The sequence below is a fragment of the Gadus morhua genome, chromosome 3 (genome assembly GCF_902167405.1).
Source record: "Gadus morhua chromosome 3, gadMor3.0, whole genome shotgun sequence".
NCBI classification, from domain to species: Eukaryota; Metazoa; Chordata; class Actinopteri; order Gadiformes; family Gadidae; genus Gadus; species Gadus morhua.
Window position 1 is genome coordinate 3,022,409 of NC_044050.1, and position 24,246 is coordinate 3,046,654.

General features: G+C 43.9%; 2 protein-coding genes across 4 annotated transcripts in view; one reads left to right on the forward strand and one right to left on the reverse strand.

The window, feature by feature from the left end:
- Nucleotides 1-1,525: 1,525 nt before the first annotated feature.
- On the reverse strand, nt 1,526-20,125 carry commd1 (copper metabolism (Murr1) domain containing 1). Its single transcript, XM_030351502.1, has 3 exons — nt 19,857-20,125; nt 6,552-6,845; nt 1,526-2,344 (listed from the first exon to the last, which is right to left on the reverse strand). Exons 1-3 carry the CDS (start codon nt 20,028-20,030, stop codon nt 2,237-2,239), a joined length of 576 nt encoding a protein of 191 aa, XP_030207362.1. The 5' UTR covers nt 20,031-20,125; the 3' UTR covers nt 1,526-2,236.
- A 377-nt stretch (nt 20,126-20,502) lies between these two features.
- Nucleotides 20,503-24,246, forward strand: part of LOC115540327 (protocadherin Fat 4) — a 29,795-nt gene continuing 26,051 nt past the window's right edge. The window contains exons 1-4 of one of the 3 annotated variants that reach the window (XM_030351500.1): nt 21,182-21,433; nt 21,590-21,704; nt 23,372-23,440; nt 23,781-23,944. In XM_030351500.1, the coding sequence (XP_030207360.1) occupies nt 21,638-21,704; nt 23,372-23,440; nt 23,781-23,944 (300 nt within the window). In that variant the 5' untranslated portion in view covers nt 21,182-21,433; nt 21,590-21,637. Of the gene's footprint in view, nt 21,705-23,371; nt 23,441-23,780; nt 23,945-24,246 lie in introns of all 3 variants that reach the window. The other 2 variants (XM_030351501.1, XM_030351499.1) reach the window with 2 other exon arrangements.

Sequence of the window (24,246 nt, forward strand, 5' to 3'; positions counted from 1 at the left end):
CAGGTGCATCCCAATTTTTTCAACATTAACATTATCGTCATTAGATGGCCTTTAGAAAAATGTTTTTTTGGGGGAAGTGGGGCAGTGTGATATAGAGGTGTGCTGTGTGTGTGTCACTAATTCACGGATGGGATAAATGCAGAATTCCTTGATTCCAAAAATTTATTTTTTGGAAAAGCTGATTGTAATTGTATAGGCCCCTGTGGCACGGCCTAAGCTTTTGTCCTTAATGTCATTTTTCCCCCCTTGCATTACTTTTACTTTAATACTTTAAGTAGTTTTGAAACCACTACTTTCATACTTTTACTTAAGTAAAAAGCTTGAGTTGATGCTACAACTTCTACAGAAGTATTTTTAAACGCTAGTATCTATATTTCTACTTGAGTAGCCTAATGAATGTGAATACTTTTGACACCTCTGCCCTTTTGGCAGATGGCCTGGAGCGATCACACAATGAGTGCCTGTAACAACTCACAGGACCAACAGAAACCTGGAGCGCTAACGGCAGGTTTGGGAAAACGAAGTAGGCTAGGAGGTAATAAATGGTGTATTAAGCTTTCCTTGTTTTGGAAGTTTGACAACTCATATCTCTTACATATCTTGAAATGCTTTCATTATGGCACCGTCACATAACCAGCCGTGTTCAAAAGATTCGCCATTAGTTTCACCTACCAGACGGCCAGTCCAGCCTCATATAGGCAGACCACCCACAGCCCACTGGCTGCAGCGGAGCGCACCTGCCTCCAGAGCGTAGTATGAAGGAAGCGGACCACGCGCCCGGGTCTGGCTGTAGACACATCCAGGAGCATAATTGCGTGGATTCAGTTTATGTTCAATGTATCCGACCTTGCCACGTTTGTTTTTATTTAAAACCATTTTTTATGCAGTCTATAATCCAAACCTATACCGAAGTACCTAATAAGAGTAAAGCAACAGGGGCAGCTTACCTGGAGAACAGACCGGGCGCACCGGGTCCCGATGATCCAGCGAGGTCCGAGGTGGGCATTCAATGATCACGCAAACTTCTGGAGACCGGGAGGAGTTTAGACGCCATATCATTGGCCACTCGTCTTGTTTTTCATTTTCACAAAATAACTTCCGACGACCAGAATCCCGCGCACAGTGGTAATTTCTGATTTATTTTAAACTCCCTGCTGGCAAACCCAGATTAGGGTGGAGCCCTCTTTATCTCTCCCAGGCCCTCTGTAGTCTCCACCCAGAAATAATATTGTGTAGCATCTGTACGCCATTCACAACTGCCCAGAGTTACAAAATGCAAAATGCAATGTGACGAGAAACCTTAATTGTAAACCGATGCATCTGGGAGGTCTATCAGCGTCTATCATAACGTCACGCCTGGTGAGATGGAATCCAGCTGACTCGCAGCGCAATAGTGGCAGAGGCCTGGGAATTCATATTTTTGTTAGATTGAGGTAACTGTTCAGTAGAAGAGATCAGCTGCTTGCATATTGGTACAGATAAACCAAGATTGTACACATAATTACAACGGATTCCAAACTGTATCTGTGATTAATGATTCATGTATTTATCATTGCATACCACAAGTAGAGCTTGAACCAGATAATCAACTTAACAAAAATATTTGCAATCAGTTATTTAGGGTGTGCTTCAGGACATGAAACCACAAGGAACAGATTTAAGAAACTTCTTGGTTCAGTTTGACACAAAAATTGACACAAATTTCAGCTTCCTCAGTGCAACAAAACAGTCTCTGATGCGGAAGGTCGAAGGTCAGAGGCCAGAGCAAGCAGGACAATGACTGCATCACAACAAATATCCAAAATGGCAAAAGTAAACATGCATGATCTAATTGTTTGCTGTTGTGCAGAGACTGCAAATGAATTAAATGTGAGAAGGTCCAAAGCTACAATTAAAACTCATGTTTAATCAAGTATTTACGGTAGGCATCTTCCAATACAACGTAATAGTTAAGGAGGAGTTCAGCTCTAATAAGTGGGTTTGTAGACAAAGAAGACGTTCACTGAGGCCCCAAGAGGAAACGATCGGCTACAGCTTTGAGGAGTAACACAAAATGTTTTCAGAAGTCCCATCATCAGCTTTCTTTCAAGTTGCGAGAGGATCTGAGCCGGAGAAAGAATCCTCCACCTAATCCTCCTCCAGGTCAGCAGGACTACAGACACAGACACGGTCTAGGACTCCTGTGCAGGGCAGCAGGACTACAGACCGGTCCGGTCCTGTACCGGTCTCCGTCGGTCTAGCTACGGTGCACGACGGTGTCGATGCTCCTCTGGATGTCGGCCATCTTCTTCAGCACCTGGTTGACGGTGACCTCGTCACACTCCAGACACACGTACTCCGAGACCTGGGGGAGGAAGAGAGTTTGGGGGGGAGGGCAACGTCAGTCAGGCGGTTGGGTCAGTAATACTATGGAGTAACCCACTGCCGCATGCAGGACAGCAGTGACGACAGCTCCTGACGACTTTGTTGAAGGAACATCGTTTCAAATGCAGAACCTGGTGCATTCCTGGTCTGCAGTAGGATGATCAATACAAGCAATCATCACCTGCTAGTCTGTCAACATGATGCTGATGGCTAATGTTTGTTAGTGAAGCCCACGTTGTCTGGCCCGACGCCATGATGATGCTGACGTTTACATAAGTTGACACCCTACCCGGCGAGGAAGAACCCGATCTGTCATCATTCAGAGTATGAAGAAGAAGAGTATCACATGTCCTCGCCATGAAAGCCTGTGTAGATAGCGTAGTTACGGGCCTGTCAGCCAATCAACTGTTGTACAGCAAACCCATTCAACCATTCATGAATGATGCAATGTGTACAATTGAGTGGCATTGAGTGGAAAGGACTTGGCACACATTGAATATAATATTCATAAGTATGTTTTAATTTGTGTACAAACAACAGCGCCCAGATCAGCCAAACGTTTCTAGAGATAACATGTTTACATTTTTAATCATAATCCCCATCTTGCTTGTACACTATGACCTATGGTTAAATAATTTCAATAATTGAATACAAATCAATCTTTGTAGGAACCTCCTCCCTTGACAGGGACTGTATGGAGCCACCACCAGCCATACATAATGGAACCAGCCACAGCCTGCTTTTAGAAAACCATCTGTTAACACAGCATGCTGAACAATGGGCCCTCAGGGGTCCCCATGGGGGCCCGCCCTCCTTATGGGGCCAACACTACTGGTGCACTAGCGTGATGCGTTATGCAGGGACCAAACACCAATAGTACCTTGTCAACCACAACGTATGTATTACTAATGACATTGCTACTATTGCAACTCCCTTTTGGTATTCAAACACAAACCTCTTGATGCCTCAGGGTACCACCAAGATCGAGAAGGTAACCATACAAATATTATAAACATCGACATTATATCATAAACATCCACATTAGATGAGAGTTGATGTCTGCAAATTGGCGTCCTTTCCCCTCAGAGTTCCCCTAGAGAACGGCCCAGTGGCTCGGAGCCAGAGGCATGGGTCTGGGTCTGCAGTAACAGAAGTGGGCCAGAACTCTCTCCATTAATATTATTAGACCCACTAAAAAAGAGAAGAAGAAGAAAGAGTGCAGGAGCTATTTTGAAATGGGGACAATAACTTCAGAATAATTCCAAGGAGGAGGAAGGGGAGGGAGAGATGGAAAGATTTAAGACAAGGAAGATCAAGTAGATGAAGTCATGAGAAGGATGCTTCATCAGAGGACAAGACCAAGTGGATAAAGACATGAGAGGGGTGCTTCATTAGAGGACAATACCAAGTAGATAAAGACATGAGAGGGGTGCTTCATTTGAGGAATAAACCAAGTAGATAAAGACATGAGAGGGGTGCTTCATTAGAGGACAAGACCAGGTAGATAATGAGAGGGTTGCTTTGTTAAAGGACCAGACAAAGTAGATAAATGAGAGGGGTGCTTCATTCAAGGACCAGACCAAGTAGATAAATGAGAAGGGTTTTTCATAAAAGGAGTCAGACCAAGTAGATAAATGAGAGTGGCGCTTTGTTAAAGGACCAGACCAAGTAGATAAATAAGAGTGGTGCTTTGATAAAGCACCAAACCAAGTAGATAAATGAGAGCAGTGCTTCCATAAATGACCAGAGCAAGTAGATGAATAAGAGGGGTGCTTCGTTTAAGCACCAGACCAATTAGACAAATGAGAGGGGTGCTTCGTTAAAGGACCAGACCAATGTTGCAATGCATTTCTGGACATCAATGGCTCCCGGACATCGGAGAGACCGGAGTCCCACATCAGTGCTTCATCAGACCAGGTGACCCCAATAAGGGGTTCTGATGTCCTCTAGATCAGACCATGGGACTATGTCTCACAACAAGAAGTTATGATGGCTCAGATCATTAATTGTCATCTGGCCAGCAGCATTCTCCTTTAGGTGCACAGTAGTCGAACACTAAATACATTGAATGATAAAATGTCTCCAACAGAAGCATTGGGGTCTTAAAGGAGTCCTCATTGTCATGTTTATAAATCAAGGATTCATGATAATCCTAATTTTGACGCTGGTTCCAGTTGGGGTCTCCTGACGCCAACAGCTAAAGTGTGTCTATTGAGCGACTCCATCTACTACACTCAAACAGGATCCGGGACAGGCTGACCGCTGGCTGCCTGTCCCCCCAGCCCTGTGCTGGACCAAAGCTGGTCTGCAGCGCTGCCTCACGGTGGATAAGAGGCGTGGGTGACCCTGATCTTCAACGCAAACGGGTACACTTTGTACATGTGAACTCAAGATCCCATCTCCTGATCACTTTACCAAACAACAAAGGGTATGGCAGTTAGCAGTCATCAGGACAACTTATATTGCATTGTATAAACGGTGATGTGATTTATACAATCCTTATCTAATGCAACCAGTGCAGAGTTCAGTGTGTGTGTGTGTGTGTGTGTGTGTGTGTGTGTGTGTGTGTGTGTGTGTGTGTGTGTGTGTGTGTGTGTGTGTGTGTGTGTGTGTGTGTGTGTGTGTGTGTGTGTGTGTGTGTGTGTGTGTGTGTGTCCAACCCCATAATCCCTCATGACCAACCTCATAATGACTGGGATTCACTCTTTCGTTAAAAAAAACATTAGTAGTCTAGTCTGTTTATCCTTTGTAAATATGTACAAATGGATACAAACACACAACCCTTGATAATGAGATCTCCACCAAAGCCAGACACCCGTAGGCCCCGTCAGGGACACAGGGAACCCTGAGCAGGCTTGGCCTGGGGAGCTCCACATCTACTGGCCTCCAGCAGCCTCCCCACCGCAGCACCCTGGGCCATCACCACTAGTGGAAACATTGCTATGCTAAAGTGCTATCACACTACTGAACTAGCACACATGGTCAGTCGCTTTCCATCACCATGCCAACATCCTGGCCCGTGGGTGCTAGGCTGCCATGGTTCAAACACTCACACTTCCACCCTATTACCATGATAACATACTAATGCCCACATGCAAGCATGCTAGCGTGCTAAAGCGATCCCAAAACGCATAAGGCTAATACAATTTCACTCTACGATTACACATGGTCATTCTTTGTTGCATTCTCTGCACTACACTGGCCCCCTCTTGGCCCCGCCTATATCAGGGTAGACCTGGCCCTGCCTACATCAGGGTAGACCTGCCAATATCAGGGTAGACCGGCCCCTGACTACACCAGGGTAGACCGGGCCCTGCCTGATCGTCTAACTTTTAACCATCATCTACGGGACGTTAGTTAAAAGGTATAACATGTCATTTCTAAAGACACAGAGAGGGCCAACATGAAGGAGTGACGCCGACATGGATAGGTTAAAGTCCTGACCTCAGGCGGGCGTTTCAAAAGCCCCTGGCCAGACACATGTTTACACAAGGTAATTTGAAATAAACCGAATCGCTCTATTGAATAAGACCTGATTAACTGCTGCCACCAGACAAAAACATGTGTACGCATTTGTTTGATGTGATACGTGTGTGTCCATATAAGGGAACAAAACAAACACGATTTTATCAAATTGCCATTCATTTTAGTAAGGTATTGAAGTTAAATTCTCTGTTAATTAGATAGGCCTAAGTGTCTTTGTTGTTTAGTACATGTACAAGAACCTGTACATGTTGGACCAATCCAACCAATTGGTGCTTGAGTTGTAGGACTACAGCTGCTCCAAGCACACGCCCAGCCCTACTATTCAGTAAATGCTCTCATCCAAAGTGATGAGTTGAGAACAGCCAGAGGTCATGAGCTCTGGCTCTAGGATGCCAACAGGTACGGTGGGGACATTCGGAACCAGTACCTTATAGTGGGAGCTCAAACAGGCATAACACTACCCTAGAAATGGGGGTCAAATCTACAGCCTACCCTGCTATTTCAAATCAAGGAAGTACACTTAAACGGACATCAGTTACACCAGTGGACTGTGGGTTGGGGTTGGGTCATATGCAGTAGTATGGATACTTCTTCATCTCTTCATTGTAAAATTGAAGATTGGTAAAATATGGTGGAAATATGAAGTAACTGTGCATAATGTTCCCTAACGACAGGTGACAGTGAACCACAGGGGGTTTGACCTGGGAGGGGCGTCCCAGCTCCAGCTCCAGCAGGGCCACAGGCCCCCCCGGGGCGGCCTCCGGCCCCCGGCCGCTGGATGTCTGCAGGTCCACCCTCCAGGCCAGGCCCCGCAGGCCGGGCTCCCAGCGGCTCTGGGCTAGCAGGCTCTCCCGCACCCTGGCCCGCTGGCTCCTCCAGAAGCGGGAGAGGGCGCTGGCCTGACCCTCGCTCATCCCTCCGCCGCCCTGCCTCTTCATCTGGGCCGTGAGGAAGGCCTCCAGCTGGCCGGGGTCCATGTCCGCCATAGCGATTGACTGGGAGGTGGACAAGAAGGAGGACACAGAAGTTATTTAGCCTCCACACAGAAATGCCTAATTGATTATTGTGAGCTGCTGTGATAAATGAGTATATTGCATTTATATGAACGACCCCTTTCATAAAATATGTATGCTTACTCAACTTAAAGGGTTTGTCATTTTGGCATTGAGTTGACAAAGAGTGAATTCATGATAAAGTAGGCTGACCAAACGTCCTCTTTTCCCCGGACATGTCCACATTTTACGTCCCGTCCGGGGCGTCCGGGTTTTTTTTATTAATTGATGATAATGTCCGGTTTTCCTTCTGTGCGTGTATATGTGTGTATATGTGTGTGCCCCCCCTCCCCCGGTTGTCATTGTGGGTTAGCGTTATTACAGTAGCCATTTAACGCATCGCCAGAGAAGACGTCGTATGACGTACAGACGTTAATCAGGACGTACGACCAGACGCGGCAGCGTCAACAACAACAATCTAGAGGCGGCAAAAAGGAAAGAAAAGAAGACCAGCGGTCATAAATGGTATGTTGTGTATATTAACTTATTTATTTTGTGTGAATTGGCAGTAGACTTGGACGTTAGGTCTGAATTGAAGACCTAACGTAACGTTATAAAAGTCAGTGGACGTTAACATTATGACAATGTTTTCATATCTGTCATTAGTGACGCTGTAACGTTAACGTTAGCATGAGATTACCAGGTGATGACATTGTATGTGGCCCTGTTTTGGAAGAGGGGGAGGTGGAAGACTGCTTTGGTAACATGTGATTTTCCTGTAGGCATAGGAACATGAGACTCTGTTAAAAATAATAATAATCAATGGTTGATAGTTGTGTGTGTTAGGCTAACTTCTGTATTTTGTGTCGGGCTGTGTGGGTAACTAATGACTGTAGTAGCTATAAATGCAGACCATCTGATTAGCTGATGCCCTGAGTCATGTATAATATTAATATACTCATATGTTATGACTTGGTAATTATTATTAATTACATCTTGAATGATATTTACTAGCTACTGGTCTGGCAGCTGTCTTTGCACATGGCACTTAACTTTGGAAGAGATGTTTTTTCTAAAGTATTCTACATTTGTGTTTTTGACACTGCTGTGCGCTACTGATACATGATATTTGTGGGTGCTGATATTTTGATTTATTAACCAGGTCCTTTTGTGTAATAAAAGCTGGTTAAAATACATGAAAAAAGTACTTACTACTACCATTTTTTATTTCATAATGATAATATTTAAGGATTTTTCACCGCCACATTGAAAATGTCCCAGATTTTCATTTCAGAAATCTGGTCACCTTACTGTGGGCGGATTTCCAAAACAGAAGAAAAGCAGCAGACACCGGCGGTGCAGCTGAAGGGTTCAAGATGCCAAAGCGCAAATGCACATTCACAGATGAACTGCGAAAAAAATTCCCAGTTTACCGACCCGGTCGGGACATATGGGAGGCTGAGTGCACCGTGTGCAAAGCTTGTACATATGTGTCTGTGTCCAATAAAGGTGCCGGGGACCTCACAGCTCATATGGACACAGAGAAGCATAAAAAGGCAGTGCGATGTGAGAGTAGTTCAGCAAAGTTGACTGAATTCTTTGTGAAACCTGGAAAAACAGAGGATGCTGTAAATGCAGCGGAGTATGCGTTGGCATTTCATACTGTTAAACACCACCACAGCTACAGGTCTATGGATTGCACTAGTGTCTTGTTAAAAACGACATTTCCAGACTCTGACACCGCCAAGAAGTTAAGTAGTGCCCGCACTAAGACCGAAGCCATTGTGAACGGTGTTATAGCGCCCCACTCGGTTGAAGTTGCACTTGAAGCACTCAAAGAAATCCAGTACTGTGGTGTCTCTACAGACGGGAGTAACCACGGAGCAGCGAAAATATTCCCAATCATAATCCAGCACTTTGACTGGAAGAAAGGTGGTGTGCAAACAAAATTAATTGAGGTTAAAGACACACCTAATGAGACAGCAAAAACCATTGCAAAATGCCTCACTGAAACACTGGCAAAAAACAATTTGTCTGAAAAATGCATTGCATTTACTGGCGACAACTGCAACACAAATTTTGGAGGAATCCGACGAAATGAAGAGGGAAATAATGTGTTTGCAAATTTGAAGACGTTGCTGCAGAACAATACTCTGATCGGTGTGGGTTGCCCAGCACACATATTGAATAATTGTGTTCATCATGGGGTAGACACAATAGATGTTGACCTTGAGAATATCATGTTCATAATCTACCAGTACTTCCACATTTACACTGTGCGCACTGAGAATCTGAAGCAGTACTGTGATTTTGTTGACATCGAGTACAGAAGGATGCTTTCTCACAGCAAAACAAGGTGGCTGTCATTGTTCCCAGGCATTGAGAGGATGATACAGATGTTTCCAGCTTTAAAAGCATTCTTTCTGTCTCAAGAAAAGCCTCCCATAGTGATAAAGAAGTTTTTCGAAAACGACTTCAGTGAGATCTACCTCTGGGACATGCACTCATTCATGTCCGTCTTCCACACCCACATTCAAGCCATGGAAAAGGAGAACAACTCCATTATGGGATGAAGAAAATACTGAACAGCGTCCACACCATTCTTCTTGAACGCAAGAGCAAGAGCTTCATGTCCCTTAAAGTTAAGGGACTACTGGCAGAAAAGCGCAGAGACGGACTTGGTAAGGGCTGTGACCTGTTCTGTGTTGATGTGCAGGGCCTGTACAGTGCATGTCTGGAGTATCTGGAGAAGTGGATGACTCCCATGGAAGAGTTCTCGACATTTATGTGGATGGATCTTAGTGAGCCACCAGATTGGAATGATGTGGAGGCCTGCATCGAGTACCTTGGAGAGAAGGGGGTGCCAATTGATGATGTCAAGTGTTTTGACCAGGTCACCAATCTGAAGAAATTCACAGAAAGGTGCAACAGTGATGAGGAGTTCATTGGCCTGCAGGTGCAACAGAAATGGACCAAATATTTTGAGAAGGCCAAAAGCATTGCATGTTACTCAGAACTACTGAAGATTGCACAGTTTGTCTTTGCACTTCCCTCTCACAATGCAAATGTTGAGAGGGTTTTCTCACTGATGCAGAGCCAGTGGACAAAGGAGAGGAACCAGCTCTCTGTTGAATCACTGAAAGGGATTCTATTTGTGAAATACAATTTGAAGGAATATTCTTGCAAAGACTTTCATGCTTACATGTTGAGCAAACGAAAACTGCTGGGAAAGATCAGCTCTACTGCAAAATATGGATGGGTAGACAAGGAGGATGAAGAAGATAACTAAAGATTTTGTTTTTTGTTAATACCTATTTTGTTAATAATATCCATGTTTTGTTAATAATATATTGTTTTTTGTAAGTAATATCTTGTGAGGGTACTTTTTATTATTTTACATCACACTGAACATTTAGTGAGAAATATATTGTTAAAGTTGGATTTTCTAATACAGAAGAGGTATCATTTAGAACATTATTTCATATTATTTATTTATTGATCCACTAAGATTTGAAAGAGAGCTATTATTTTACTAGTTAATTTTTCTAACACAGAGACATTATTTCTATCATTATTTTATTCTAGAGATTTTACATTTATTTTACATTTATATATATATATTTTATTTTTTACAATACAATAATAAAGAAAGTTCAATAACCTCTATGAAGCCTATCTGAATTTCTGTCTTTGAGAGATATTATTTTGTAATATAACAAAATATTCTATCCATACATATATATATTAAAATTATAGGGAATCTTTGGGTAAACTGAGAGTATCATTTAAGTAGGCTATCTCGTGGCCGGGCTGAGTGTCCTCTTTTTTGGAAATCAAAATATGGTCACCCTATGATAAAGTATCATCAAAGCATTGATGATGGTAAAAAAAGAACACGTTCCAAGACTCTAGCTGTGTTCGAAATCGTTCCCTATCATGGATGTAGTGCACTAAATAGGGTGCACGCCATTTTGTAGGGTGTTCGAAATCTCAGTACCGTTCTATTTCCCATGATTCATAGCGGGTTCAACTGACTAAACAGTTTTCTATTTCCGGTTAAGTGTTTGTTTACATTGCATGATCCTACAAGCGTCGCTTAAAGCTAGTTATATTAAGGCTTAAGGAAGTTATTTTACATAACTGATCATTCAAGATGGGAAGTAGTCGGTGGCTACACACTGCCGATGAAATCTTAAAAGATCATATCAGAGTCCCAAATCCGTCAAAACTGACAGGTTGGGTGGATGAGATGAAACTATGGCCAGGAGTTAGCCATATTGATATAATCAATTATTTTGTCTTTTCTGAGGGTGGAGATCGTGAGGAGATGCGTAATTATAAAAGTACTGAGGCCTTCAATTACTTCCATAGCAATAAAGTCGGGCGCATTTTTTTATGTAAGCACGAAGACTATGTGTTTTTGAAGGCAGAGGTCGACAGGAGCCAAAGTGCTAACCATAAGGTTATAGCTTGGGTTATGCTGCAGCCGTCGGGGTTGATAGAGACTGTCGGGTGCTCATGTATGGCTGGATTAGGGAGATTGTGCAGTCATGCCGCAGCAATCCTTTGGAAGGTATGAAGAAGAAAAAAAATCCTTTGTTTATCTGTGAATTAATAAAAGTAAAGTGATCATATCCCTTTTTATGAGTGTTTTTTTCGATTCAGTTTAGCTAGGTGAGGATGACAACATTTGAAACAAATGGCAAATGGGTATAATGTTCTGTTAATGTGCTCATTACAGGTTGAAAATGCAGTAACTACCGGGAAGACAGGGCTTGCATGTACAGATGAGCAGCGCAGGTGGAACGCAGGGACAGTCAGGAACATTGAGCCAAAAAGACTGAGGGACATAAACTTCAGCCACCACAGGGCAGGAGATTAATTTGGTGTAAGGGTGTCCGGTGCTCAGCCACTACCAAACACCCCACAATATATGTCACATGCCGAATTCTTGACTAATGTAGACAAAGACCCAACAAAGCCACTTTTCCAGTTAAAAAACAGTCTGTTGGGCAAGTGTTACAGAGCCAAACCAGTAGTGCAACCCTGTAGCCTTGCACATACTGCAGTAGATGCAAGATTTTTAAGACCTCATCAAACCCATGCTGGTTCTGATCTCACATGTGAGACATGTAAAAGCTTTTATGAGTGTTATGTTCAAGTGAGTAGTGCACAGGCTTTTACTCTAGAATCTGAGACAAGGGAGCAGAGTTCTTCAGATTTGTGGCACAACGCACGAAAACTAAGAATAACTGCAAGTGCAGCTAAAAAGGTTCCTTCTAGAGCATCCACCAATCCAGACAAATTCATTGCAGAGCACCTCTACCCCTCCTTTCTTGGCAACTACGCCACAAATTATGGTAAAGAGAATGAGGTGGTTACTGGCAATGCACTTAGAGAGCAAGGCATGAGCATTACACAAATGGGCATCACTGTTAATGTTACAGAGCCATGGTTGTCAGCAAGCCCAGATGGGGTAATTGACTCATCTGTGCTACTAGCAATAAAATGTCCCGTCCCAAGTAAACTCCATTCTACCCTCTTGGATCAGCTTGACCATACCTGCAGTGATATCAAGCTAGTAGATGGAGTACCACAACTTCAGAAAACAGGTAGCCGAGGATATTACATGCAGGTACAAATAGGTATGTTCTGTGCCGGTCTGAAGAGGGCCAAACTGTTTATCTGGAGCCCAAACGACACAGTTATGTTCACTGTACCATTTGATGAGCCCTATGTTCTGGAGAGGGTAGGACATCTGAAGAGATTTTATTTCTCAACAATGTTGCCCCAGCTTGTAGATGAATTCGTTGTTCAGCGACTGAAACTACACAACAGATATATGAGCATAATGAATTCATAAAAAAGCACCTAAATAAGAAACATTTTATGCTGCAGCTGCTGCTGCTGTTAACAGTATGAAACATTTTTTTTATGCAATCAATTCCATATATGCTGAGATTAAGTATTGTTGTAGATAGGTGAATATTACAAAGTAGTGTTATTAAATCAGTTTAATGTCACATATTGTGTAATCAGTCTTTCTGTAAACAACAAATCTTATACAAAGAGTAAATATAAACAGTACAAATTACAAAAGGAAGCAAGTGTCAATATGAAATATACAGGAGCAATTTATGTAGATGCACAAAGTAGTGTTATTAAATCAATTTCAGGTCACATATTGTGTAATCAGTCTTTCTGTAGATGTATAAAGGGTGTGTGTGTGTGTGTGTGTGTGTGTGTGTGTGTGTGTGTGTGTGTGTGTGTGTGTGTGTGTGTGTGTGTGTGTGTGTGTGTGTGTGTGTGTGTGTGTGTACGTGCCCTACCCCTACCCCAACAGCATCAGAACACAACCGTTGTCACCTATCGCTCACAGATGAGATCACCCCTTAAGTTGGCTAGGGCCGCACAGATTCTGAGGATTTTTTCAATTTTGGGCGTCATGTTTATTGGTATGACATGAGACAAGATCTTATATACTTTAAGTCGCCTAATTGCTCTCTCAACATGAATCCGCACATTTGCAATCCTGCGAGTTGCTGTGACTTGTTCCTCAGTTAGCTGAGAACCCCCTCTAGTGAAAGCGGGCAGAACCAATTTGACCCTTCTTTCAAACAATAAATCACGAATTAAAAACCCACGATCTGCCATGACTTCATCTCCAGGCCTCAAATAGTCCAAGATACCAGAGTTCATAGTGATAAACTTGTCACCGGCGCGTCCTCCATATCCACTTGAGATAAACATGATTAAGCCACATGGGGCAACAACAAAAAGGTACTTGATTGTATTGTGCGAGTAGTAATGGCTGTAGGACTCTCCTCTAGAGTCAAGATTTTTCACCTTCTGTAACAAACTTTCGCTACAGTCGATGACACAGGTGGTGTTGGGGAAAAAGCGCTTGAATGCAGTTGGCATGGTGGCCTTAATGGTTTCTTTTGGAAGCCAGATAATAAGAGGGCGTAAGACCTCCTCCATTTTATCGATCCAGAAAGAGATGACCTTACTGGCTACACTCTGAGACACATGAAACTGCCTACCAAGGTCACCAAGCACACGATTCAATTTCAATTTGATCAGTGTCATTAGTATCTGATCACGCACTGACAAAACAGAAGCCCTTTCAGCAAATCCTTCTAACAGTACGGCCACACCAACCGCGTTACTCGCGTTAGGGGCGTCCAAACTCGGCATTTTTGCATAGGGAACCATTGGTATAGGCGCGTAGACGCGTTACATGCGTTGAAGCGTCGCGTTAAGGTGCGAACACACCAAGCGCGTACCTCGCGTACCATGTACGCGCGATACGCAGCTAAAATGTTGCTTGACCATTTTGTGTCAAAAATGGTCCTACGTACGCAGCTACCCGCCTGTGGCTGCGCTGGATTAAGGAGTCCGAGGAAGGAAACCCAAACGCCGCCGTGTTTGGGTGCATGATAGAGCTTGGATCGGGTTAGATTAAATAAATCTCGGATATAAATAACAATAATCGGGTTAAATAACTTCACATGGTGTGTCTGGTGCGTTTCCAGCATTCGTAGTGTTCATCAGCAGATATATAGTCCGCCAAGACGTTGATGTTGCTTAGCAACCAGAGACTCTGTCCATGCAAGTGAACGGAGCGTTCACTCTTCGTCATAATTATCAAACCAAACATCCTTCACATTCACCGAGTGAACATTATGAAAGTAAAATGCACATTTCTCGCTAAAAATGTTTCCATAAACGCATTTAATGGCGTAACTATGTTACTATTTCCACCCAGAATAAAGAAAGATGTCGGCCGTATGCTTCTGTGCAAGGGTCACTACTCTCTGCCAGTGACGTCGGGTCAAGCTCCACGCTGATTGGCTATTGCGGCTAAGTATCACGCGTATGAGCGTAAAAAGTTCAATTTTTTTGAACTCCTCGCGTACGCGCGTATATATACGCGCGTATATATACGCGCGTATCATACGCCCCATACGCGAGTAAAATGTTGCTTGGTACGCATGTATGGCGAGTGGATAGTGCCAAACCTAAGGATTCCCTGGAAGAGGCGAAGGAGCAGCCTACCCTACGTCGCCGTGGGAACGTGTGAAATTTTGAATGGGATTGATTGGGACTGCAGACGAGAGACCAGCAGCGACGTCACGGCGACGGCATGGAAGATCCGTCCACCGGTGGCGGTGTCACGGCCACGTACATAAGGAAATTCTGACAAAATGTACGTCTACTCTCGACGTGTGGATAAGTTCGTCGCCACTAAGACGCCTGCTACCCTACGTCGCCGTGAGAACGCCTGAACTAGAGAGAAGGCTATTTAAATATATTAAAGATTTGCGTGAGAATCTGTATCTCTCCAGCAAAAAGTCATCCGAATATAGCCGTGGTCTTATAAATCTCTCCCGGTGGATTGCACGAATAATTGGCGCTCCGGTATCAACAGGGCTCTCATCAAAAGGGCATGCCATTGTGAACACATGGAATCTGTGGTGAACGCAGCTTTAAATCCCCAAAACCGGGTTATGTTCCAAACTTAACCTGCACAAAACCTGGTCCGACCAGGTTTGATTCAGAGTATATGTTGCTATAGTAACTAACATACCGTGTTCATTTTGGAACAGAAACCCTAGGGTTACCGCAAACCCTGGGTTAATTTGCCCGGTTATGTGATAAAACCGGCTTTGTGGAATACCCCTCTGCCCTATGAAGTGACATCACGCCCATACAATCATCAAAACATTTTTGAGATCCGTTTTAAAACAGTTTGTCTTTCTGACACATAAAAACTAACTTTTTTTTATAAAATGTCATCAACTTATTCATCAACAAGTCATTGGATAGATTAATACCAGAAAATAATGAAGAACAAATTATATATATAGACTGGGAATCGAACCCCAGTCCCAACGGCGGCGGCGTGCATATCCTCTCCACACGGCGGCGGCGTAGCTTCTCCACACGTTCATTTCACACGTTGTTATCCTTCTCCAGGGAATCCTGGCACTATCCACTCGCCATACGCATGATACGCGTGTACGCACCTCATTACGCGCGTAAACCAATAGTTCCCTATGGAAAAATTGGCGATTTTATACGCGAGGTACGCGCTTGGTGTGTTCGCACCTTTAGGGGCGCGCGTCAGACGCACGTAATTACGCACGTAAACGCAGTAAAGGCCGATTTATGCTCAGTTACGTAAGCGCAAGCGCAAGAGGCCCTTGCGCGCCCTTGCGCGACTTCTCACGTCTTGCGTGCGTCGGGCGATTTTTCTAGACTTCTAGACATTTTTTACGTAAGCTTTTACGCGAGCCGCGCAGCCTGCAAGGCTGTGATTGGTCTGCTGGTCTGGTTACTACTTCCTGTCTGGAGTATCACATTTTCCTGTTTTCATACCGCCATTTTTAAAAGCCAGAAGGCAAGGACGACCCGGCAGGCTCATATACAAAAGCATTAACGTGAAGTGAAGTTAACTTTGCTGTCAACACATTATGTCGTTTTAAAATGTAGAGAGATATGCACATTTATACAACCCCAATGATCAACAACTTCATCACCCCTGTTCCTCTGTCTGTTGCCATCATTCACTGTGTATGGGGAGAACACGATCTGGCACATAAACAAACCAACGACTCCCACAGACAAAGACGTCATTCTCGAGGTCGTCTTCAACGAAAAACTTTACTCCACATATTACTCCACCTACTGTTCTGGCGGTAAATTGCTTGGCAACACGCGCAACCTAAAAGGGAGCATGAATTGCTTTGAGTAAATTTTGCGCAACAACGTAACACCAACGCTGAAGCATGCAGCCGCCTTTACGCGCCCAACGCACCAACGCCCGGAGTTCAGAAATGTGAACTTTCAACGCTCCAACGCGTGGCGCTTAGCCGCGATAGCCAATAGTGAGAGTAGAGAGTAGTGAGCTTGGACAGAAGCATACGGCCGACATCTTTCTTTATTCTGGGTGGAAATAGTAACATAGTTACGCTATTAAATGCGTTTATGGAAACATTTTTAGCGAGAAATGTGAATTTTACTTTCATAAAGTTCGCTCGGTGAATGTGAAGGATGTTTGGTTTGATAGTTATGACGAAGAGTGAACGCTCCGTTCACTTGCATGGACAGAGTCTCTGGTTGCTAAGCAACCTCAACGTCTTGTCGGACTATATCTCTGCTGATCAACACTACGAATGCTGGAAACACACCAGACACACCATGTGAAGTTATTCAACCCGATTATTGTTATTTATATCAGAGATTATTTAATCTAACCCGATCTAAACTCTATCACCCAAACACGGCGGCGTTTGGGTTTCCTACCTCGGACTCCAGCGCAGCCACGGCCGACAACTATCTTTATTCTGGGTGGAAATAGTAACATAGTTACGCCATTAAATGCGTTTATGGAAACATTTTTAGCGAGAAATGTGCATTTTACTTTCATAATGTTCGCTCGGTGAATGTGAAGGATGTTTGGTTTGATAGTTATGACGAAGAGGGAACGCTCCGTTCACTTGCATGGACATGGACTCATCTAGCTGCGTTGGCGCGTTGACGCGTTGGAAGCGTTGAACCACCACACAATGATCAAGCGTCAGGTTAGGCGCGTTACTCGCGTTATCCAACGCGAGTAACCCGTTTGGTGTGGCCGCACCGTAAGGTGGAAACAAGAGAGTTGAAGGTTTCCAGTGAGACTCCAGTGTAGAGGAACAAATCTGCATCACTCTGAAGCATGGAATAGCTGAAATCTTCAGTTTGTGTTGTGGCATCTTCGGCCGTCTCCTCAACATCCTGCTGTTCACCATAGCTGTGGTCCCAGAGAGATGGATCTTCCCACTGGCTGGAAACAGTGCTGTGTGATGGTTGTTGTGGCACCTCAGGTATGCCCTCATCCTCCTGGTCTGTCACTTCTGCTGTTGCTGTAAAAACAGGGCACATAGGCTATGTTAAACGCTACAGTTTCTGTCAACGTTTCTCTCACTGACAACATAACAGTAAAAGCCTATGTCAAATGGTGGTGGAAGCTCTTCCTCGCTCAGGAATGACCAACATAACGATAGCAGCTAGCTCTACGATAGCCCTCAGAGGAATTCATACCACTGGCACTAACTACAGTGGCATTCAGGAATAAACCAATAATGGACATGTTTTCAACACATCTACTCTATCCAGCGACATAATGGGCATATTATTCATAAAAATGTAGGTTAGACTGCCCACATATTTTTGTAGCACTGGCTGGTGGAGCTCGTAAAAATGTAAACAACTGGAGTTTACCTGTAAAGTGATGCGATCGCTTACATAATTCAACATTGAAAGTGGCTTACCTGTCGCTTCGACACGAACAATTGTTCGTCTCTTCTTCACTACTGGTCTGTCGTATCCAAGGAATAATTCCGGGTTGGGATGGTCTTCGGTGGGTCGTTTGTGAACGAAATGGTGCGAACAGACATAAACTTTTTTCGGCGGATGTTTCAGTTTAAGCACAGCTAGCCAGTCTAAACGTCTGCTCTGTGGCATTGAATGTAGCCGATAGGGAACCGGACAGGGACATTCTCTCCTTCTTATTTTGTGATCAAGGCACTCAGTTTCTAAAAGGTTTTTAATTTTCTTAGAATTATTTGAGCAACCAACAACCGCACAAGTGGTGCCTGAACTCATATTTAATCACGGTCAATCACCTCAAACCGGAAGTAAGAAACCGGAGTCGGTGTCATGGCAGCGCCCATTGTCTAGAGCGGAATAAGGCGATGGGCACTAAGTGGACTTAAAATACGATGTTCCCTACATGTTACTCCCGTATACCACAATGCAATGCGGTCGTGTTTTTCCGGAGGAGAAGAAGAAGCTGAATAACCGCGAAAACTAATACATTTAATGATGGAGTCTCCGGCTTTCGTTTAGAAATGTCAACAATTTATTTGGGATTCAACATAGAATATTTAACATTCAACATCAATACAACCTCCAGCTTTCCCGTGAGTGCCTGGTATGTTTACATGATGTGGGCGCATCTGTCTGCGTCACACAAATACCCAGCGCATTTACTGACGCAAATGACGTTTAGAAATGTTCAGCGTAGTGTCCGAATTCTCGTTCCCTATTCCCTATATAGTGCACTAAATCATATACACTATAGGGAATAGGGAACAAGTGTACAGGGAACGATTTCGAACACAGCTACTGAGTCACATAATCAGTGGGCCGGCAGTGCCCTCTAGTGGCGGAGCTGATGCGACTCAACGAGCGATGTGACAGCGTTTGATTGAAGTGACACAAAATGACCATGTCTGTACTGCATTCAGTAAATAGGTACTCGTCGTCAACGTCTACTTTCTCAAACTATTCTTGAGTCCTGACATGGACATGTGTTTCAGTTCAACTCGTGACCGTGTTAACTGGTGACCATCAGCCGAATGCTTCACTTGTTGTCGTGGCTACGGCAGCTGTTGGAAATCGGGAAAAGACTCAGTAAAAGTACTGCAGCTGATCAAGATACTGTGGCTCAACGGCACAACGGAATGGAATCTCAACTATCAAATATTGCCCCCCCCCCCACACCAAATGGTATGAGTTCGAATCCCGTATTTTGTTATTAAAAAAAACCCCACACATTTTCCATTTATTTTGGCTTAAAATTGTTCTACGTGACAAGTTTCCTCCAACTAGACTCCAAATATGAATGAGATGGCTATGTTTTTGACATTTTATTGAGAACAAATCAAAGAGGCATTCGCAAAGACAGCTACGAGTCTTTTCCCGATTTCCAACTGCAGCCGTAGCCACGCCAACAAAGCCACGCATTCGGCTGATGTTCACGAGTTGAACTGAAACACCGGAACGCGTCTCTAAACACCAGGAACAACTGATGACAGAGGCTATAGGGTCAGAATAGAAGCGTGGATATGTATACAACTCTTAATCTCAAAGTATTGACGCTTATTGCAAACTGCAGCATATCGGCGACCAATCCTCCAGTGCAACATAGGAATCCTTCGACTCGCTGGGAGATCCAGACACGCCTACCTTCAGCAGGCCTCTCATCTTGTCGTGCAGGGCGTGGAAGTCCTCCGGGGACAGGTCGGGGTAAAGCTCCGTCCTTAGGAGGTCCTCGGTGACCTCACCGTGGTTGTGATATGCTTTTTGAGCTATTCCGTTGAGCAGCCCAGTCAGAGACTTGGCTGTATCAATGTCGGACATATTTGACTATTGTGGTCATGTGATCTAGAGGAGGTCACGTGCATGCTGCTTCTGACAGGTCACATGGGCTCGTTTGGAGCGCCATGCCCAGGGCAGGAGGCTCTGAGTGGGCATGCAATACAATAAAAGAATGCAATTACAAAGCGATTTGAAACTGGTTTGGTTTTTCAGTGTTGACTCAGAAACGTGTTTGTTTATGACCCAAACCAATTAATTAAACCTTATAAACGAGGTGGAAAGTACCTGATCATGAAACTGCAGCTGCCATTTGCCTCCTCAGCCCATTAAGGAGAGCTCTTCAGAAAATCGGAAACGTGTTATTTTCGACCAAAATATCCAATGTACTCGAACAATCCCAGACGGGAAACGTGGGAATGCTATTAGGAGGTTTATGGTGTTGCTACGGCTGGTGGTACTCCGTATTATGTAACCCCCGTAAAGTCTAACCCCAGGGGTCACTGTTGCACATGTACTGCGACATGCACGAGAAGAAGCAACAGTCGATGTTAAATTACTTTGATTGTAACTCTGAGCTTTCCCTTTAATAGGCTTCTGTGTAAAACGTTGTTTAGAATTGACCAACACCACTTCTTTATTCACATTTGTATCAAGAAAGAAAGAGCCATCATCCACCAGAGAGGAACGTCCCTCGGCGGCGTTTGCGCTTCCCCCGACCATCCGAGGATCCTTTGCGGCCCCCAGACACGGCGACCACGGCGGTGATCACCGCACAACCCCCACCTAAGGGATCAGCCGTTCCCGCCGACCCTAACAGCCCGCACATTGTCCCCATGGACAAACCATGAAACAAGGCGAGGTTGCGGCCGGCTGGTATACGGGGCGATGCGAGGGACTCCAGGTGGTGCAGGGCAGAGGAGAGCCCGATGAGTGCTGGCTGGCAGCGTGGAGGAAAGGCGGGCAGGTCATCCAGGAGACACGGAGAAGTGTTAGGCTACAGCAGGCCTCTAACAGACTGACTGGCCAAATGGACAGACGTGTTCGCTAAGGCTTGGTCCGGAGACCCCCGTGTGGGGCAGCGCTCCGGCAGTGGAGTTGATGCGGAGTATGAAGAGCTGAGCAGAGGAGCAGGGAAGGGGAATGACAGACTGATTTTGTTTCTACTCTTTTAAACCTTGCATATTTTATTTCCTTTTTTGAAAACTATTATTATTATTATTGTTATTATTGGAAAAAAATAATCAATGTTCCTTGTTCCTCGAATGGAAATGAGAAATTTCGGACAGTTGTGAGCTCATAAGTGAAATGTTTCTTATCAGTGTTAACCAGCAGTCATGTGATCAGCTATGAGCTCATGAGCATCAGCCGCTCTTTACAGAGCCACTGAGACCGGACTGGGACCAGGAGCCAATGAGGACGGTGGTTCTGCCGCCGTACTTTAAAAGGTCGTTCTCCCCATGGTTTCCACTGGAATGAACGTCAGAGATCAGATAAATCAATATACTCTTAGTAATGCGCTATAAAAATGAACAACATGTCATAAAAGGGGCTGGGTGTGCAGCCAGCAGGTGCAAGGGTTACCTGACGTGTATCATCAGCAGGTCCTGGTAGGCGAGAAGGCAGACACAGAGCTCTACCGGCAGTGAAACATGGAGCAGCTGTGGCTATGTGTCCTCATGCTCTCTGTTGGTGTGACGGTCGTCCAGGGCATTCCAGGTGAGTGTGAACATCTCGTATTTTACCTTTCATTTAATCGCACACATGGCAATAATAGATTCAATATTTTGTAAGTTGGTATTTGCACCTAGTTGAATATATGTTTGGTCCCATCGAAACATACTGAGGACATTTAAACAATGTTAGTGTCACCTGTCACCTTCTGGTGACCCCTAGAGGTGGGGTATCTATGCTTAAAGTCTATATCAGCTTACTTAAGATTCTAGGTACAATTTTGATTAGTAAGGAGATTGATTGTAGCTTAATACACCGTTAGATTAATGAGACCTCCAATCCACCCAACAAACACGTGACCACGAAGGGACAGAATAAAGTTACGTATTTATTTATTTGAAGTAATTGAAATGAACCAAAAATGTATCCCGCATGGGACTAGTCTTGGGGCCAAGAACCAAAAGAAAAACTGAGTAGGCTACTCAGAATAAAAAAGTATCAAAATAAAAGAATCCTCAATCTGGTTCCTTAACTTCGTTTCTACCACCACCTGGATTTTGAGCACAATGTCCATGAAACAGATGTCCGATGAGAGATTATGGCATCCAGGAAAAGCGATGGTGGTGGAAGCAATTCAATCAGTCCAGTTGAAACAGTCGTCTCTCAAAAGAAAAGCAGCCAGGATAATCCGTCTATTAACTCGGAAAGCACCTGTACGGAGCTCTCCCCGGAACACTTCTCTCGAACCACTTGCAGTTTTCTCTCTCTAACAAGTGTCTCTAATACAGTTTTTTTTATTAGGTATCTTATCTTTATCTTTTAGGTATCTTATCCATAGAATTTTCTTTATCAATAAAATATCACTGTTGCGTGTGTGTCTCATATCTTTTAGCCTACTACAGTAGGCTACTTCTGAATTCCTGTAATTCCTGTACTTCTGAGTTCCTTTGGAACTACAGAGAATAACCTGGGTTACATTAGCTCATCAGCAATAAACAGCTGGAATATTATCTTGAAATATGCCTTTTTGGGGGATGAATGTTGAACTGAACAATTGAATACTTTTGGCCGTTACAAATCCTTATTAGATACACCTTTATACGGCATCCTACACACATCGTTGTGCTTACCCCATAGTCAGATACATTGACTTCCTGCATATTACCACCTACAATAAAGCTATGAAGCAATGCAAGGCGAAGTCCGACCAGGCCCGAAAGCAGGACTCAAGCCAGAACCAGAAACAAAAGCACACAAGTAACACTAGATCTTAGGGTTCTTTCTCATTGCATCCTTCGCTTTAAGAGGCTGAAGGCAACGTTTCCTCAGTCATTCCACATCTTATTCCAGCAGTCGTTTCAGGTCCACTTCCAGTAACAGTTCCATCAACACTTGTTGAAAGAGTTGAACAGATTGATCGAGAGCTCAACTCAACTCCCTCCTCATCCTATGGATTATATGACTGGATCCAAGTTCCCACCAGCTGAAGCGAGCCGACTCGTACACAAGAAGCTGTGATTAAACAGATAATATGGTCCATTTCCTCATTATCTTATTCTTCTGATGATAGGTCATGCCCCAAGCCCACAACATTTGATCCATACGTCCGAGTGAACCCTGAAACCACCTCAGCTTATAAATTCAACCACCTTTCTGTTCTTATATGAATATGTCTGTGTATGTAGTTGTGTGATTTTATTTTTCTCTCAAAGGTACTTCAACCATAAATTGTGCGACGCCCTCAGATGTGGATTTGGGGAACGTGGATGAGGGCTACGAAGGTACCATGTTGGGATGATGAGCTGATTAGGGACCATAAGGCTGTTAGGCTGTTAACAGATGGTAAAGAGTGTCTGACCCGAAAATAAATCCAGCTGTAGAGGAAGATGTGTTATTAGATTTGGATGTCAGATTGGATTTGGGGACTCATATTATTTTATCAACCATTGTTGTCTAATATACAGTTTGTCAGTAATATTCTGATGCATCACATACGCAAATAGTGGAACAAAGTGACACAGTTATAACAATGTGCATCCACGATAATAATGAAAGTGTTATTAAGTGAACCAGTGGTAGATGCAGGGTAGATGCATTTTAATGAATGTTGTGAATGTACAGGCAGGGTGGAGCAGGTCACCGGGATCACAGCAGGCAGCCATGTGTTGCTAGTGGCTAACGTGTTCCCTGAGCACCTCGACTTCCTGGAGCTGGTCTTCCTGCCAGGAGAGACCACCGCCAATGTGATCACCAGGAAGAAGTTGGACGCAGACGTTTTAGTGGAAGTGAGTTTGATAAATAAATGAATCGATAGACGGTGAAGATACACCGTTATGGTCTCCGTCTATAGGTCTTCAAAAAGTCAAAGAGCTGCTGCTATGGATTTGTCCAACAATGCATAATTTATTGATATTCTACTTAGTGAGCATCATTCATAAATGATGGGGCTATTGACACTAAATGTATGGATGTATATAGATGGAGTGGTCTAGATAGAATATAGAAACATGGAAGGGGGAATATAGATGAAGAGTGGTCTAGATAGAATATAGGAATATAGGTTGTTAAATATAGATATAGATTTGTA

Bases quoted from the DNA above. Each gene is read 5' to 3' on its own strand.
- commd1 (XM_030351502.1), bottom strand. From the start codon at position 20,030: ATGTCCGACATTGATACAGCCAAGTCTCTGACTGGGCTGCTCAACGGA. The intron at 6,846-19,856 runs GTAGGCGTGTCT...TCCACCTCCCAG, and splicing joins AGATGAGAGGCCTGCTGAAG to TCAATCGCTATGGCGGACAT. The intron at 2,345-6,551 runs GTCAAACCCCCT...TTCCTCCCCCAG, and splicing joins AGCTGGGACGCCCCTCCCAG to GTCTCGGAGTACGTGTGTCT.